Source organism: Hippopotamus amphibius, chromosome 6 (genome assembly GCF_030028045.1).
Source record: "Hippopotamus amphibius kiboko isolate mHipAmp2 chromosome 6, mHipAmp2.hap2, whole genome shotgun sequence".
NCBI lineage: Eukaryota > Metazoa > Chordata > Mammalia > Artiodactyla > Hippopotamidae > Hippopotamus > Hippopotamus amphibius.
The window spans coordinates 678,850-698,796 of record NC_080191.1 but is presented as its reverse complement, the minus strand read 5'-3'; the positions used below and the strand labels follow the sequence as shown (position 1 = coordinate 698,796).

General features: G+C 47.3%; 1 protein-coding gene across 1 annotated transcript in view; it reads right to left on the bottom strand.

The window, feature by feature from the left end:
• Positions 1–2,594: 2,594 nt before the first annotated feature.
• The window catches only part of WDR27 (WD repeat domain 27), a 64,071-nt gene continuing 46,718 nt past the window's right edge, over positions 2,595–19,947 (bottom strand). The window contains 1 exon segment of the mRNA XM_057738737.1: positions 2,595–3,337. Coding sequence (XP_057594720.1) covers positions 3,300–3,337 — 38 coding nt within the window. The 3' untranslated portion in view covers positions 2,595–3,299.

The window sequence follows — 19,947 nt, the reverse complement described above, 5'->3', positions numbered from 1 at the left end:
GAGAGGTCTCCTGCCCCCAGGGCTGTTTTGCTCTCCACCCCCAGCTCAAATCCACACCTGCTCCACTCGGACCCAGGAAGTAAACAAAGATAATTGCCTCAGTCATGTGAGGCCTTTGATTGTTTATGGGTGTAACCTGAGAATGTTAGCCCAGGAACTCAATAAAAGCAACCTGGGATGAGTCAGCGGGGCTCTTGATCGGAGAGGTCTTGAGCCCCCCGGTCCCACTTTTCTCTTCCGTCTGTGTCTGTGTCTTCTTCAAGCTTGCGGCACCCGTCACTCACCTCGCGTCGCCGAGCTGGTCTCGGCAGACTGTTAAAGTCTTCCATTATGATTGAGGATGTTTCCTTTGCTCTCTAGAGTTCCCACTACTTTTGCTTTATATGCCTTGAGACGGTGCTACTGGGTGAGCACAGATGCCGGATGACGACACTTCTATGCAGACTGTCATCATTACCGTGGTTAAATGCCTCTCACTACCTACCGTCATGCTCTGCTCCTCCAAACCTACTTTACACTCAAGTATTCTCACATCACTTCACTTCCCATGTTTCTACTTTCAAGGTTTCTGTGTTAATAGTCTTAATTTCAACTACTATGTTTTTCAACTGCGCTTGCCTATATGTTGCATAAAAGAAAGTGGTGACCAAAATTTCAAGCAAATTCAGTGTACACAGTTGACTGCATTCGGCTCCCAAAAGAAGAGATGCACACTTAAGTCATCTCCTGAATTTCTTAGGTAATACACAAGTAGTGCTCAAGCCTTTGAAGCAAACATTTTTCACATGATCAACCACCTCATTTGCAGATGAACTCAAGAACCTATCATAACAGATGACAAAGATGTCAATGGTGAGTGTTTCGTTAGTTATAAACTAGTAAATTTTTTGAATAACTTTTCCTATTTAAAAGTTCCATGAAACAGTCTTTAAATTTTTTTTTAAGCTCCTTATTGGAGTATAATTGGTTTACACTATTGCGCCAGTTTCTGCTGCACAACAAAGTGAATCCGCTGTATTTATACATATATCCTCACATCCCCTCCCTCCCACCCTCCCTATCCGACTCCTCTAGGCCATCACCCACTATTGAGCTGGTCTCCCCGTGCTCTGCAGCAGCTCCCCACTAGCCACCTATGTTACATGTGGTCGTGTGTATATGTCCGTGCTGCTCTCTCACTGCGTCCCAGCTCCCCCCACCCCACCCCCCACCCTGTCCTCAAGTCCTTTCTCTACATCTGCATCTTTATCCTTGCCCTGCCACTGGGTTCATTAGTACCATTTTTTTTTTTAGATTCCATATTCTTAAATTCCATTATCACCAGTTAAATGAAATAAGGGGAAAGGTTTAAAAACTAAATTGGATGCTCAGTTAAATTGTAAAGTAGCTTTTCCAAATAAATGTTATGATTTCCTTGAATTTTTGGAAACTTCGTGTCTTTTTGTTTAGATAACCCTTATAGACCAGTAGTGAGTTGAACTGTGTCCCCCAAGATATGTCCAAGTCCTAACCACCCGTACCTGTGACTGTGACCTTATTTGGAAATAGGATCTCTGCAGATGTAATTAAATATCATGAGATCAGCTTGGATTTAGGGTGTCCAGTGATTGGTCTCCCTACATGAGAAGGGAGAGGGATTTGAGACACACAGAGGAGACACACAGGGAAGATGCCTGTGTGAAGACGGAGGCAGACCCTGGAATAATAACCCCCAAACCGAAGAACGCCCAGGATCGATGGCCACCACCAGGAGCTGAAGAGGCCTGGGCCAGAGCCTCCTCAGGGCCTCCAGGAGCAGCCAGCCCTGCCAGCACCTGGATTGTGGGCTTCTGGCCTCCAGGACAGTGAGAGAATAGATTTCTGCAGATTTAAGCTGGCAAGTTTGTGGTCATTTGTTACAGCAGCCCTAGGAAACTAATACAAAACACAACCACAGGCAATCTGTGCAGCGATTAATCAATGAATAAAGAAATAAATTAATTAATGATCAGTATTGAAAGTATCGGACTCCAATTAACAAAAAAACCATGCAGGCCTGTCATACCTTGTGTGTGACTGTTATTAATATCGTTGCTATGTGATAGTAACGCACTGGGCCATGGTCAAGCTTAAATCAGATTTCCATCCTAACATGCGGCAGTATTCACCGTCTCCAAAAGAATGAGTGCAGAATCTTTGCTTAAACACCACGCAGCACATGGATACGTACATGTCTGTCCTCGGCCCCACAAGCCACGTATCGGCCACAAGGGCTAAAAGCAATTCCACACGGGTAGCCGCAGTGTGGCTGTCCTTCAAAACGGTGCTCACACCTACGAGGAGAAAAAGAAACACCAGGAGGACAAATGATGTTTCCGTTTTTAACATAAAATAGGAGAAGGATACTGACTTGCTTTCCTTCACAAAAATGGGCAAGCCAATAGTGAAAAAACATTTTCATATGTGAGGATTATTAAATTGTGAGCAGCTTATCCTGGAGACTTTCAAAAATAACTAAAACACTTTAAAACGTCATAAATTCACAAAACAATCAAACTAATGTTAAATAAACTTTTTTATATATGAAGAGTACATAAATGTCACATAGGATAGAAACAGGGGTTTTATACTTGTTTAGTGATTGAAGAGGAAAGCAGAGACAATCTGCTAATGTTGTCCTTGTGAATATACACACGCACACACACAAATATGTGAACAGATGTAAGTGTTGATTCTGTTTTTGTTAGATGCATTATATAGTTAGTGACTCTCTGCCATAATACGACTATCAGAACACTTTCAAAGGATAGAATTATGTCTACATAATATATGATCACTGTGTATATATGTATATTTCATATACACACACACATGCCTCACTGTTATATGAACGTATCACTGTGTGTATATGTAATTTGTATGCATATATACATACACATCTCACTGTTACGTGTCTGCATCACTGTAGTCTAACAGCTAAGTGATCGACTTCCTCCCTGTGCATTTCCAACACTCAGGGGTCACACAGAGCAGAGGAAAGACCAGCACTTGCTTTTTATTATTCCAAATTATGTGACCTTCTCTGTGTATAAATCAGACTTTTCTTAGATTGGTCAGTGTGAACAGATTCACCTCAACCTTGTCATAGTTGGAAAAACGGGATCAAGTTAAGTTTATCATGAGCTTTAATAAAAATGTATTTTATATGGTCTGTCTAGACTCACCCCTTCACTCCTTCTGAAAAGCAGAAGGAGACTTACCTCAAAGTTCTCAGGTCCCAGAGTTTTACCCCATCACCAATGGCTGTGGTTGCAAAAAGATTATAAACCTGGGATTGCTGGGTGGTGAATGATGACCCCTGTAATTGCAAGGGGAAAAGTCAAGACGTATGTTTTACAGGCTGAATTAATAAAATGTTATACTAATTATATCTAATAACCCTGAATCTAAAGTAAGAAATTAACAAAAACTTTTTTTCTTACTGATAAAAGTTTCAAAATTACACTCCAAAAACGTCCTATGGATAATTGCTAATGGTATATTTTGACCTTAAGAATTACTGAGGTATGTTTTCTCTATACGTAATGCCACTGAAAGACATAGAACTACAAATGGTAAAAGATCAAAGACTAAAATTAATACACAAAATTTATTTTTTAAAGTACAGGTCATAAGCCACATTCAACAAATTATCTGAAAGACGGCCTTCCTAAGGCATTTAAAGTTTGAGGTCAGTTACTAGTTTTCTGCGATGCCCTGAGCAGGTGCCTGTAATGATGACTTGGGTGACACCTAGCTCGTGTCACCACAGACGCTGATCCTTTCGAGGACCCGCCTCTGATCTGGTCATCAGGGCCCCGGGCACTCTCGCCTTCCCTGTGCTGCCGTCACAAGAAATGTTGTCACGATTGTAAACGTCTAGTGGGTTGAAACTGAACTGAACTCCATCTACAGAACCATTACTTAAATACAGTGTGATTCATAACAATTTCCATCTTCCTTCTATGTCAAGAATATCCAAATATTAAGACAAGTTTAATGAAGTATATCCATAAGCATTTATGCTTAAAATGTACGCATACCTACAAGTGATTGTTCATTTACAAATAGGAAATAAAGGCTTATATAAATTCAATAACAAGAATAACAAACAAATATACATTGAGTCTTAACTCTGCACCCGACGGCATTCTAAACACTTTCATCCTCTTCACAAACCTGTGACGTATGAACGATTTGATACCCATTTTCAGAGGAGAAACACGATACACACGGGGTCCATTCAGTGCCTCACAGCCACTAAGACCAACACAGCTGGGTGCTCCACACCCGGGCTAGGTTAAGACAGCTTGACAGCTCATAACATAAAAACAGCAGACACTCAGCAAACATTGAGACATCACCTGCTAAATGTTGGGCACTCTGCAGGCCCTGAGTATAAAAAGAACAAAACACAGATCTAGTTTAATACACAGACACGTGTATCGTTACAGGAGCTTACCACATTGCTAGTTTCTTGAAATTGAACAATAAAAAATGAAAAACAAAACAGAAACAATGAACAGTGGTCAAACCTTTCAAGGAAAAAAAAAGAATTAAAAAAAATTTTATGATCAGTACAGTAGAGGCTGAGAAGGAAAAAAATGAAGCCAAGAAAATTCATGATAAATAGAAAGTGCAGAGTTTTTTTTAAGATTGAAGAGAAAAACAAAATAAGATCAAATGATGAATCATCATCATAATTTCGAACAGACTAAACTCAACAAATAAAAGAAAGGTTCTTAGGTTGGATTTCAATAAAAACATTTAAAGTAGATTTTAAAGGTTGAAAGTGAAGAGTAGGGGGAAACAGTATATGCTAAGTAAAAGGAAGCAAGATTGATTGCATAAGCACTAGAAAAAATAGATATAGGGCAAAGTAGGCCTAATTAGAAACAGTTTCTGAAAGTGATAAAAAGAACAACTGCACATAAAAATATATGCCATCTGAACTTACATAGACCTAATAACACAGTCTGTAAATACATAAAGCAAAAATTAATAGAACACAAGAAGGAGCTGACAAGATTTCAATCACGGAGATGCTAATACATTTTTCTCACTAATTAAAAAAATCAAGCAACAAAAATTAGGAAAACTTGAATGATTTAACACAGTTAATAAGGCTGGGGCAGTTGACATCTATGCAGACACACACCCAGTAGTTAGCAAGAACACATGCTTTCCATACACACATGTAATGTCTATAAAAATGAACCAGAGAGCCAAGTTCCTCAATAAATACAAACATCTCGACAGACACCAGGAAAATCAGTATTATACAGAACACGTGCCTTGAACACATGACATAAAATTAGGAATCAGTAATCCCAAAAAAAGGACCAACACATCAGTTCATATACAAGGAAATCTAAAAGCTCACACCTACATAAAGCCTGGGTTGAAAAAAATCAGAAAATAGTTACTGCTAAATAATAAAAATGCCAAGTACTAAACCTGGCAAATGACACCTAAAGCAGCATTTGGAGGGAAATGTGTAGGCTTAACTGCACATGTAAGAAATACACAAAAACGGGGAGAATGCATACACATCACGTGGAGTGAGTCTGAGGTAGCACAGCACACACGCAGCTCAGTGCCTTTGTGGAAAAGGGTGCTCGCGCTACAGAGAGCAGTGCATGGCTGTGAGTGCAGAGCGGGGCTCAGCAAAGAAGAACACAAGGGAGGGATAGAGCAGTTCCACCTGCATCGATCATCCTTTCATTTCTCTAAAAAAAGAAAAAGCAAGACCTAAAGCTAACAATCTATTTTAAAGCAAATACATTCAAGCCACTATTATTTCTGAACATCTAAAGTTTTTTGTGACAAAATAAGTTCATTTAAAAACTGTTTAAACTTTACATATTTTTTAGCTTTTCAATTAACATTAGCTGTCTAGTATTATATATTTACATCACAAAAAATGCAAATATCTCATTCAGACACAGAAAAAAAGAGTAATAGCCAATCAGATTTTTAAAATATATACAGAAAAAGCATCTGCCATGACTCTGTATTTATTTTTGGCTGTGTTGGGTCTTTGTTGCTGCGTGCCAACTTTCTCTAGATGTGGAGAGCAGGGGCTACTCTTCGTTGTGGTGCGCAGGCTTCTCAGTCTGGTGGCTTCTCGGCTCTAGACGTGCAGGCTTCAGTAGTTGCGGCACGTGGGCTCAGTAGTGGTGGCATACGGGCTTAGTTGCTCTGCGGCATGTGGGATCTTCCTGGACCAGGGCTCGAATCCGTGTCCCCTGCACTGGCAGGCGGATTCTTAACCACTGCGCCACCAGGGAAGTCCACTGCCATGATTCTTAAAAATATCAATAAATCATAAAAAAGATTTATATACTTTCATTCCAAAAATAAGCCATTTAATGACATAAAACATAATTAAAAATAGGAATATATTGCCCTCACTTTTTTGTGAAGTGGATGATAAAATGAGTTAAATTCTGCTTGTCCAACACAGCGAGACAGCTATAGAGGTAATTCTCAGAAGAGATCATTACAATGTACTGGGATGCTTGCAAAAGAGCATCAGTGACGCACGATAAACGTGGCTACACGTGTCACTAAGCTTGAAAGAAATTAGAAACGACCTATTTTCTATTTTACTGGAAATAGGACATTTGGGCCAAGGGCACCTCGCGCCTCCCCTGATCCTGGACTTGTAGGCTGACGGGTCCTGCGGGGCTGTGGTTAGTTGGAACACTCTGATGTACACTGTGTAACTGAACAGAAATTTAAGAGACGTCTAAGAAAACAAGCTATTAAAACATGGTGTAAACCTCTGTAACCTTAAACTCCTGTCTTCATTCCATCGTATACCATTCAGATGTTTATTTTCAGGAACTATAACCAGCTATTTTCCCATCAAAACCCCTCAGAACTCTTTTTCCCAACAGAACACCTCTCATCTGAGAGCCTGCCGTGGTGAGCCCCGGAACACCACACTCGGCACCGAAAGGCTCGGGGGTCTGAGGGGACTCGGCCACCATCCGGCCCCTGCACAAGCGGCTGCCCCATGCAGAGCACATGCTTAGCCACTTCCGAAAGCAAATAAACACACTAAAACCCCTAACGAAGAGACGTGTGGTTTTAAGAGAGAGGAACGCCCCCCAAACGCATGGCCCAGGCTCATGACCCAGGAGAGAGGGAGCATCTGGAAGGAAACGTCCCAGGACCCCTGCAGGGTCACCCCACTGCAGGGGCGCTGGCTCAGAGAGGTGTGTCCACCACGAAGGGGGCCTCACAGCCCTGTGTGAAGACGGGTCCAGCCACAGCCCCCTTCCCGCCTGGCCTGCGGCAGCCCCCACACCCTCCCCGCCTCGCCCCCGTGAGTCTCTGGTCCAGGCTCCGCCGCAGAGTCAGGCCCTGGAGCACAGGAGCCACGGCAGACACTAGGGCAGAGCGTGTGTCATCCGGAGGACGGTCTCCTGGAGCTGCTCTGTTCTCTCCCCAGGGAACGAGAGGGCCTGGGACAGTGGCTGCGGGACCCACCAGCACTGGTGGGGGTGGACACCCCTGACAGAGGGGAGCCTCGGAGGCTGGTGCTGGGTCCCTGGCCAGAGCCCGGCTGGAGCTGCCTGTGGTCCGGAGCAGGAGGAAGGAGCTAGGCACGTAGCCCCTTCACCCTCCTGCAGCCCGTCCCTGTCCTGTCCCTGTCCCCGACCCCGTCCCCGTCCCCGACCCCATCCCCGTCCATGACCCCGTCCTCATCCCCATCCCCGTCCCCGACCCCATCCTCTACCCCATCCCCGTCCATGTCCTGTCCCTGTCCCCGATCCCATCCCCATCCCCGTCCATGACCCTGTCGCCATCTGCGACCCCACTGCCGTCCCCGACCCCGGCCCCCCCACGCGGGCCGTGCAGAGCCGCTGCCCCCGCAGAGCTGCGCCCAGAGGCTGGGCCACGCCCCCGGCAGCACGGCTGAACCATTTCCAGCGTCCCGGGAGACATGTGGGTGCACAGCACCCGCACGCACGCTCAGGCCCTGTGAGGTCACTGCCTCCTGCTCAACCCCTCCTGACAGCCCCCCCCCCATCCAGAACAAAACCCCCGTGATCAGGGCCCATGAGCCCAGTGGCCGGTCCCCTGCCCCGTCAAGGCCCCCTGGGCAACCCGCCTCCTCCACGACCCACTTCCCGAGAGCTGCTCCCCCACCAACCCAGCTCCCTCCCCACGCCACGGATCTCCCCCCACGTCACCTGCCAGGGAGGGTCCCCCGAGGGGCCAGGCTCAGGGTGCCTGGCCTGCGTTGAACCCACTTGCTTCTTTCTTTGTGAGACTACAAACTCCTCGAGGGTCAGGACCTGGCTCTGTCACTCACTCACGTGTCCCTGCACTTGGAAGAGTGCCGCGTGCCAGTGGTTGCTAACAGGTGCCACACGACGAAAGGAACTTGTTCACAGGTAGGTTACAGCACATGCACACGCGTGCACACCTGCAGGCACGTGCATATGTATATGCACGTATACACAAGGGGGCGCGTGCACACACACACACCGCACATGTACACACGTGTGTACATATGTGCACATGCGTGTTACATGTGTGTACACACACATGTACACAGTAGTTTTAAGGCTGGACGAGTTGAAATAAACACTGACAGAGTTAACCACCCTGGGTTATTTTGATTAATTTTTTATCGAGAGAAAAGAGAAGCACTTGGAAAACCAGATCTTGATAAAACAATCTCCTCAAAGTTTCATGTAAAATCCACTATGACTCATCATTTTTATCAGAGCTATAAAAACTGGGAGACTTTAAAAGAAACAAGTCATTTTTTACGGTGCATCTCCTCGAAAGGGCGCTGCAGGGCAAGCCTCGGGCGAGAGGCTCCCAGCACCCGGCCGGGTCTCTGCAGATCCCGTCCTTCCCTCGGGGACACCGTGGGTGGGCTCTGTTCAGAACCCACCCCCCCGCCCCAGCATCCGAACCCCCACTGGAGAGAACAGAGCATGGCCTGACCTGCTGTAGAGAGCTCTGCTCCGCTAGGGACCCGGGGAAGGGTGTCACCAGCACGTGCGGGATGTAGACCCCACCAGGCACACGGAGCGCTGGGACCTGCCACCCCGCCACTCGGTGACAGGAGGCGCACACTGTAGCGACCCTTCCTGGAGGAAGTGACACCAGAACTGTGACACACTGGCCCTGCCAAGTGGGGTGAGGCACAGGAACTCAGCCTCCTACGTAAGACACAGAGAGTAAGACACCCAGCTGCCTTCATCTGAGAGAGCTGGTCACCAGGACCACGCCGGCGGCCCCAGGCCAGCGGTCGGAGCCAGAGAGCTTGGACAGCACACAGCCTTCACCGCCGGAACTGCCCCAGGGAACAGCGTGGGCCCCGGGGGCTGGCCTCCCCCCCGAGAGGGACCCAAAACCAACTGGCGAGGCTTTCTGCCGGTGAGGCGCGGGCCCTCACAGACCCCACGCGGCCCACACGTCCCAGGCCACCAGGTCCCTCCCGCCCGAGGTGAGGCCCCTGATGGCTACACTGGAGCTAAGGCGGCGGTAGCCCGCCTGTGAAACCCTGCGCTACAGGCAGAAAAGCTTAATGCAATGAACAGTGTTGGGGAAAGGCAATTTAGAATAGCATAAAATTGCTATCTAAATCTAAAAATGCCAAAATGCCAAAAAATAAAACCCAACTTTCACAGGGTGTTAGAGGGATTCGGACTGATACCTGCAGAGTTCCGGCAGAAACAGAGACTCCCCGGCGGCCTTTCTGTCGCGATGGCGGAGAGGCAGAGGCAGGTGCGGCCCTCCTGGTGCCCCCACGGGGGGACAGACGTGCACACAGGCCTGGGGTGTGATGCACATGGACCCCTTAAACTGCCCACAGCAGCCTGTGGGCTCTCACAAAGCAGGTCACTTCTGTGCCCGTCAGCGTCTGGGGATCTCATGGGAGAGCGGCGGGTCACACCACGCCCCCCAGCACTGACAGCTCCACGGAGGCCGGCCGCTGGCACAAGCCGGTGTGGCCTTGCGGGATGGCGATGGGGCCAGTCTTGAACGGAAGCAGGCATTTGCTGCTGGTCCAGGCCACGGAGGCAGGTGTGGGGAGTCCGGTCTGGCCATCCGCACGGACCTCCAGTGGGGGAAGTGCTGTAGACGGGGAGGCTGTGAGTGCATCTGCGTTCTCAAAACAGCTCATTATCAGGGTGGGGCCCGAGGCCGCCCAGGAAGAAGCCGGGGCAAGGGGTGGGGGGGGTCCTCAACCCCGGGCTTTCCAACGGGGCTAAGAATGTGAGCTCTGCCGCCAGACAGCGCCCTGAGGCCACGCCCACTGCTCACAGGTCTCAGCCTCCGCCTCTGTGAACTGGGATGCCTGTGAGGACCCCAAGCCAGCACGTGTGGACGTGGGAACACTCAGTGCGCACGACTTATCACCATCTGCACCCAAGAGAGGGCAGGCAGACACCTGGGATTTGCCCTTCCTCTGGCCTGGTGCCCCAGGACATCTAAACCCCTCCAGGGCCCTGTGCATCCCAGAGCCACGTCCACAGTATGAGAGAAGAGCCTGGGCCCAGCAACTCGGGCCCCCTCGCTGCCGGGCCTGAGCCCAGAGGGCCCACACCCACACCTAAGGACACCGGGCAGGGATGGGACAAGAGCGGTGGCCAGAGCCTGCCTGCAGAGCTGCTTCTGACTTGGAAGCAACGGGACCCTGAGAAATTGAAAGCCAAGCGCTGAAATGTGTTCTGGTCTGTGTTTTAGCAGCAGGATGGTTGGGGCAGAGCTGAGTGGAGTGGCAGGAGATGGCAGCTGGGACAGGAAGGCTGACCGAGAGCTGGACCCACACCCCGTACCTTCCTTCTGAGGGTCTGCATTCATGTCATTAATGCACGTCTATCCTCTTCCGGGATTTTAAATACGAGTCAGAGAGGAGAGGAGCCTGGGCGACCCAGGCACCAGTCCAGACCCTCCAACGTGCACAGGAAGTTGAACGAGGTAAGTCGACCTGCTTCTCTATTCCATGCACCTTCAAGGTCCCTGTAAAATCAGGTTCTGTCTAACAATAGGAAGGACGTGTGATTCCAGCCAAGCGCAGTCTCCTCTCATCTCCCGCAACAGAATAACTGTCCCAGTTCTCATCACCCTGCAGCCCCCTTTCCCCTCATTTTATGACACTTCAAGAATCAGCTTTGTATAAATCTTATTCACGCCCACATCTACCACCTCCTAGGCTGCAACTTCTTTGAAAGCAGAAATCACTTCTAATTCAGCTTCTGACCTTCTACTTCAGGAAGCAAAATTCTGTGCCTTTCCCCTTAACACTCATGGGAACAAACAAATTGTGTGAAATCAGTTGCACATGAAGGTGAAGGCTTTTCTAAGGCAGTGTCCACCAGCCTTCATAAATCTATGTTAGAAAAATGGCTTCCATTAACGGATTTAGCGTATGCTAAGAAATTCATATGCATGATCTTATTGAATCCTTATAACAGAGAAAAGCATTATATGCAAAAGGTTAAAATATCATCTTTTATGAAATGGAAACAGAGAGGAAGATGTCATAAAAACAGCATCACATTACTTTTCAAAATGAAATAACTTCTCTGAAAATACGAGAAAAACCAGTTAGCTAAGTTTAAAGGAATTGTCTTTACCATAATTTTGTAGCCAGGGCTTTATTTTATAACTAAAAGAGCATCTGAAACTCCAAAATTATATTCTGCATTTTTAACTTAAACAGCTGAAACAATTTAAAACAAATTTGGGAACAAAATTGAAAAAAAACTCACACTGATCTCTATTATTCCAAGTTTCAATCAAGTTTTTATGACTCTGTGATAAACTCCAGAAAGAAATAAAGATTAGAACATGAGAAAAAGAAAATAAGGATTTATAATGGAAATGCTGACAAACATTTTCCACATGTGAAAAATGACACCAGTGACAATGACAGTGATGGTGATGACAGCTCTGAAGTGGCACCTTTAGTAAGAGTCACATACAATAAACTCACAAATTAAATGAACAAGAAATCTTTTCTAGTGCTGTAACTCATAATGCTTTAGAGACAGCAAGTGTCCAAAAGCACAGGGAGAAGCATGTTTTAAATGTGACACTTACAACATTAAAGGACATCACGTGTGAGATTCACATGTATCTTCATGACAAACATTTTAACTGAAGAATGGCAATATTTGGCAAATTTAGTCAATTCTTACTGAATTGTATTCACTAAAGCCTCTAAGAAACTCTGCAAAAACTGATCGAATACACAACCTACATAACATTTCAAGAGAGACACTCGGATGTTAAAATCTTCACCTTGAAGGTAAATTTTATGCACTGCGTTTTGAGAGGAGTACATGAAACATTCTCAATGCTATTCATCAAGCTTTAACCCCTAGAATCTGTGTGCAGGCTGGTCTTTTCAAGAAACCCACTGCCCTGAGCGCGTACATTTCATTTCCTGTAAGGAACGGTGTCCTGTCCTTTCTGCTTGTGACAGTCAGTTGTGACTCAGGCCAGCAGATTCCAGGGATGGACAGCTGGCCTAGGGGCACAAGGACAGGTGTCTAGAGGTGAACACCTCTGCCCGTGCATGTTCTGCACCAAGAACAGCTGCCAATAGCTCGCGGAGTTGCACTTGAATTTTTTAAAAAATTCGGTGGGTACGAGGCTAACAATCATTGGAACTACACGGCTCAGTTATCAAGTTCATGTAGAAACCCAGGAACATATAAGGTCTAAGAGCCCACCTGAAACCTGACCCTGGCAGCGCTTCCTCACACGCACCTCCGTCCCAGCCACAAGAGACACGCCTTCCCTTCACCGCCCGCCCAGCACCGCCGGGAGAACAGGGGCCGGCCCCGCACACCGCCAGGGGCTAGCACGCGCGCCGGTTTTGAAGTGCGCTGTTTCCGTAGCCCCGTGAAGTCACAAAGGTCTCCGAAGGGTTGCCTCCCTCATCGGGGGACCTGCTACACCGTGTACAAAATACTTTTGTTCTGTTCTTTATGCAGAAGATTCTGCTCAAAACATTGAAGATGCAGAAAAATAATCTTTTCTTCAAAAACTCTCAGCAAGCTGGTAGCATTTTACAAACCAGGAAAACCTTCTCCTATCACAACTGGAAATGTCCTAATGAATTAACCTCCAAGGGTAAAATGTGGGGAAACATCAAGACAGGATCCTGTCTGAGCCTTCAGGGCTCCCACCCAAAAGCAGATGCCACAGTGAGGAGAGGACGCTCAGCCCCCTTAGAGGTGGCCCTCACCCCAGGTGGCCTCCCCAGCCTCTTAGCCGGCCCGTGTCCCAAAGCTCCAACTCTGGCCTGGGCCGCGTGCAGGAGCCGTCCAGACGGAGCTCCCAGGGCACAGAGCCTCAGGCCTGCCCCCCCCAAACTGGAGGACTCCCACTGCACCCCTGGCACCGTCTCACTCTGGAGCCAGCACCTCCAGATCCTGTCACCCAGATTCTGACACTGGAACAACATCCGCTCGAGAGAATTCAGCTCTGCAGTCCAGCATCTGTGTTCTCTTCCCCACTCACACCAGTTACAACAGCTCACAGGTTATCAGACCATACCTGCCCTATTACATGGACACTTAAAGCAAACCTGGAATAACATACAGAAACTGTGGATAAGAGAGTCTTTTTAAGCAACCTGGTAAGACTTCACTAAAAAAAGAGGATACCCTTGAACCATAATCAGATTTCAAAAGGCATTATAAAGTAAACCCTTAATTTAGAAAGCCATTCAGAATATATCAAAACTCAAAACTGTAGTTGCAGTCCTACAAACAAAAGTTTTGTTCACAAGTCTCTTAGGTGTTCTTTTGGGTGACAAGGGTCTTCTAAACTAAACTGTGAGGCAATGACTTCATCGAAATGACCACCTCCTCAGGTCCCTGCTCTTCAGCCCTCAGCTGTGAGAGGTTTTAAACTCTTCCTCTGTCGAGGCAGAGGAGCTACGTCCTACAGAGAGCCCTGCGGATTCACAAAGGCTGCTTCACATTCCTACAGAATCCACCCACCTGTCACTCAGTCCACCTAATGCTTGAAACACCCTGCCAAGTTGTAAGTGAAAATGTATTACCAGCAAAATAAAAAACTGGGCCCATTAAATAATCAGACAAAACTACAAACATTAACGTTCAATACAGAATTAAAACGTCTTCTAATGTCAAACACCAAGGCTTAGAATAATTTCACGCCCAATAAAAATCACCATTGAATCTGGCAGCAAACTGTTATAAGATTGCATCACACGTCTGTATCTGTTAAACACCTTAAACATGAAGTTTACAAAGGCTGTGCACTGCCAAAAACTCACTCACTTTATTTTGACAAATTTGGTGGACGGGATGGGAATGGGCTCCTGCTATGACGGCAGCGCTGCAGCCCGCATTGAGGTCGAAAACCTCTAGGGTCCTGTTCCGCCCGGCAGCAAGCACAAGGTCTGTGACTGGGTTAGGGAACTCCTGTCAACCAGAAGACTCACACATGCACGATTAGCTCCACAGGAGAGTCCTGACCACAGCCCCTCCCCACCTGACCCTGGGCACCGGGCCAGAGACAGTGGGCAGTGGGGAGACCCGGGCACTGGAGGTTTCCAGGAGGGAGACCAAGGGTCTACTTAGAGTTAAGTGAGGCTCGAGAGGTCAGAAAACACCCAGATCAAGAGGGAGCACGGCCACCTGGCACGTAGGTGCTGACCTGGAAGACAGCTCTGAGCCAGAGGTCGGATGGCGAGGCTGTGAAAGTGAATGGTGTCACTGGGCCAGGCTGCACCCGTGAAGGATCAGCCCACAAACTCAGCACATGGTGGGTACAGTTCATCACCTCGCATCAGAGGAACAAGGTACAAACCACCCAACCTTCGATGTTTAGCCCAGAATACTGTCGTAAAAAGTATATGTGGACAAGAGGGCAGACAGCAGGATCAAGCAGTATCAGCAGTATTTGGTCTTGTGGAACTGAAAACCACAGCCACGGAAAGAGAAAATGAAAAAGCAGAGGACTTTGTACAAGATGAAGGGACAGGATAAAACCCCAGAAGAACAACTCAACGAAGAGGAGATAGGCATCCTTCCAGAAAAAGAATTCAGAATAATGATGGTGAAGACGATCCAGGACTTTGAAAAAACACTGGATGCAAAGATTGAAAAGTTTACCAAAGACCTAGAAGAATTAAAGAGCAAACAAACAGAGATATGCAACACAATAACTGAAATGAAAAATACACTAGAAGGAACCAACAGCAGATTAACTGAGGCAGAAGGGCGAATATGTGACCTGGAAGACAGAATGGTGATAATCATTGATGCGGAAAAGAATCAGGAAAAAAGAATGAAAAGAACTGAAGACAGCCTACGAGGCCTCTGGGACAATGTTAAATGCGCCAACATTCATATTATAGGGGTCCCAGAAGGAGAAGAGAGAGAGAAAGGACCCGAGAAAATCTTGGAAGAGGTTATAGTTGAAAACTTCCCTAACGTGGGAAGGGAAACAGCTACCCAAGTCCAGGAAGCACAGAGAGTCCCAGGCAGGAGAAACCCACAGAGAAACACGCCAAGACATATAGTAGTCAAATTGACAGAAATTAAAGACAGAGAAAAGCTACTAAAAGCAACAAGGGAAAAACGACAAATAACATACAAGGGAACTCCCATAAGGATAACAGCTGATTTCTCAGCAGAAACTCTGCAAGCCAGAAGGGAGTGGCATGATATATTTCAAGTGATGAAAGGGAAGAACCTACAACCAAGAATACTCTACTCAGCAAGGATCTCATTCAGATTCCACGGAGAAATCAAAAGCTTTACAGACAAGCAACAGCTCAGAGAATTCAGCACCACCAAACCAGCCCTACAACAAATGCTAAAGGAACTTCTCTAAGCAGGAAACGTAAGAGAAGAAAAGCACCTACGAAAACAAAAACAAAACAATTAAGACAATGGTAATAGGAACATACATATCGACAATTACCTTGAATGTAAATGGACTAAATGCACCAACCAAAAGACACAGACTGGCTGAATGGATGCAAAAACAAGACCCACACATATGCTGTCTCCAAGAGACCCACTTCAGACCTAGGGACACATACAGACAGAAAGTGAGGGGATGGAAAAAGATATTCCACGCAAATGAAAATCAAAGGAAAGCTGGAGTAGCGATACTCATATCAGAAAAATAGACTTTAAAATAAAAAATGTTACAAGAGACAAGAAAGGACATTACATAAAGATCAAGAGATCCATCCAAGAAGAGGAGATAACAATTATAAATGTATATGCACCCAACATAGGAGCACCTCAGTACATAAGGCAAATGCTAACAACTATGAAAGAGGAAATGCAAAGCAGAAATAGAGACCCAGATGTAGAGAACAAACACATGGACACCAAGTGGGGAAAGTGGGGAGGGTTGGGAGGGGATGAACTGGGAGATTGGGATACCAAATTGTACACTCTAAATATATGCTGTTGATTGTCTGTTAACTGTATCTCAATAAAAGTTCTAAAAAAAAAAAAAAGGGATATGTGGCAGAAAAGTACAGAGTAGAAAGAGTACTAGATTCAATAACAAACCCAATGCTAACAACAAAATACGCAGAAATCCTCACTCACAGCCAGAATATGGAATCACAATGACACATTTCTGCTGCGTGTTTTTGTTTGTTTGGTTTTGGGTTTTCTTTCAGCAAAACGTTCTAGCATAAAAATATCACATTTCTAACTAAAATATACTAGAACCTCTAACACCTTGTATCAGTCCTTCTGAAATTTCAAATATAAAACTTTTCAAAATAATGTGACTTAGACCTTTGAATAAATGAAAAGATTATGAGTTTCTGAAGATCAGAGCTTTGCTTCTAAATAAATTAAAATCAATACTCTTTAACTTAAAATGATGATGGTAACCACAAAAGCTCAAAACTTAACATTTTGGAATCAATTTCCTATTCAACAGCAACTGCTATAATTTTTGCCATCGTCCACTGAGATGGGGTGAACTGTTCAACTCACCAGAGGATGCACATAACGAAAGCAGCAGTTTACTCTTTAAATGGACTAAGTCACTGTGCTACTCAACAAGGACAGACAGAAACGGCAGGATACATCACCCTGCTATCCGTCATGTGCTCCATGGCACCCAGCTTTATTTTTCCTTTGAGGCTCTTTTCACTACTGACGTGAAGCCATCACACAAAGGACTGTGAGCTCCCGAGTTCCTGGGCTCAGCCTGAGCCTGGAGCTTGCACCCTCAGCATGTGCTTTTGCTGGAAGGACAGTGGTTAGGGTGTGAAAGCACTGCGAGGACGGCAGAAGCAAGGATACAGGAATAAAAATCATTCGCTGCTGAGAAGCTGGTGACCTCTGCAGTGTCCGTCATGGGGAGCCTGAAAACGGGGGTACAGCTGCTCTTCTGTTTATACCTGGAGGAGAATGAAAGGTGAGGATCACTTCATTTCCCTTTCGCTACAACTAAAGAGTCTACATTTTAAAAATCTGAAAATTAAAAAAAAAGTTTTCATGTCACTTAATAACCATATTTTACTAACATGAAAGGAATAGCAAGTCAACAGCCTAAATTATCCTTTAGGTAACTCTAGTTTTGCCTTTCGTAAAACTTCATGAAAAAATATTATTATACATATAGCCAAGTAGAATGCACCCCTATTCATGAGAAAACAAATTTTCCTAATTCTAAAATAATTTTGTATCCTTAAGGCACATCCAACGAGTTATAAGTTATCTGTATTCCATTTAAACATAAGTTTTTAATATCTTCTAGAGGGTAACATAAGTAGTGTTGGTTTAATGAAATCTGATCTTAACCTCCTAACAATATGTCATAAAGGAAAGGAATCCACTAGCAACCCCAGACGCGATCACGGCCCAGGTGGGCGAGCATGGGGCACAGGCAGGTACAGGTGGGCGACGGGCCGACGTCGGGGCTCGGTGTCCAAACGTCTCGGACCGTTGAGCTGAGGGTGAAACAGGCCCAGCCCGTCCCGTCCGCAGGGAGGCGAACGCCAGGTGGAGGTGGCAGGCAGAGCGGGGCACAGGGTGGGCGCCCCAAGGGGTGACGCGGAACGCAGGGACAGGCCTCTGGTCCCAGGGCCCAGGGAGGGGGGCTCAGGGGTCCAGTCCCCAGTCCCAGGAGAAAGGGCCACACGCAGACTCGAGGGGCAAGATGGGCCACGTCTCGGAGAGGTTTGGGAATGAAGCCTGATGAAGGCAGAGGCTCCGTACACGCCTGTGCACGCTGCCGAGACACTGCCCAGAGCCAGCAGGATGGCTAATAAGGCCGAAAACAGTGATTTACCTTGGACAGAACAGCCCAGGAAAGGATCTCAGAAAGGAGGGTCACGTGAGCAAAGGGTGTGCAGACACCCCTGCCGGTGGGAGGGGAGGGCTGGGAGGGCTGCCTGGCTAATGCGCAGGTGTTCCTGACCCAACCCCAGAGCTGTACCAGGGCCAAGGCATCCTCAGGGCCGGCGGCCAGTGCGTGCCCACTGCGGGTCAGGCTGCCAGCACCACGGTGACTCAGGCCCGGAAGTGGGAGAAGGGGGAGGGGTCCAAGAGAAGAGGCCAACAGCCGGCAAGACTCGCCACAGTCTGATGTTTGTACGGCAACCTGATGTCCCTAAGACCAGCTCCACCCCAGACACCCAGGATGCTCCTGGGGGTTCCAGGCCTGCAGGCCTAACCAGCTCTCCCCTTCATCTTGCTGTGAGAACCACGGACATGATGCCTGGAGCTACAGCAGCCACCTTGCTCTGCAGAGTGAGAAGCAGTGGGACAGAACCACACAGCAGAGGGTGGTGGGCAGCTCCTGGTGGAGTCACAGAGCCTCCTCCCCAGGGAAACGCCCCTGGTGTGAACATGGTGAGCAGCTGGTCAGTTACAGGAAGGAAGTCGGCTGGTGGACCCCAACCCTGCAGGACGCAGGCCAGGAGAGACCCCAGGTGCAATCTTCCAGATCAGGGCGAGCCCACCCCCCCACCCCCACAGAGCAGCTGGAGAAGGCAAGTCGGGAAACGCCCAGGTGCCCCCGCGAGGCTGGCAGACGTGAGCTGGGGCAGCCCCAGGGAGCACCCTCGGGGCCACGAAAAGTCGGAAGGGAACCCGGCGTCCGTCACCAGGGAACCTGTCGCCCGACCCGTCTGACAGGGGAACCCACGGACGGCGGCCGCACTCCTGGGCAGTCGTCAGCACGAAAGGCGCATCACACGTGAACCTCCATCAGCCACACGGATGCCTGGATGCGCGGCAAACGCAGCGCGGGGTGCACACAGGTACAGAGTGAGTGCTGGCCTCAGGGAGGGGAGGGCACGGGACTGGGGGGAGGCCTCCAGTCTTCCCTGCAAGGTTTTGTTTCTTTACAAAGTTTTGAAAATGAAGACAGCAACACATTAATATCCACCAAACTCAGGCGTGTACACACATACATCTGTGGGTACGAATGAAACATTCCATAATTTCAACTTATTATAAACAGCAATAGTTCCACCTATGAAAGAAGTTCAACACGTTGCTGACCCAGGGCAATGACCCCCTTTCCTGGGCCCCCCGGCCACTGGCGAGCCCACCCCGAGACCAGGGACGGCCCTACAGGGAAGCTCTACCTGTGGAGAAGGGGGGCTTCTGGTAACATGAGGTTATTATCACAGTTTGCATGACGTCTGTAAACACAGACACTTTATTTACACATAATTCCTGTTGAAACTCGGCGTTCCGAGATCGGAGGAAACAGGCCCCGGGAGGAGGTGACCACCTTCGCACGTCGTCTTTGCTGGTGTCGATGTGATACTTGAACAGCTGAAACTCAGGGCCCGAGGACAACAAAATAAACGCGTCTAGGTAATAAAACTGCGCAGACTGTACAGGCTTAGGAAACATGTCTTTGCCCTGCAATGCAAATCAGTCATCATTACTAATAAAATAAATGTCAATAAAAACT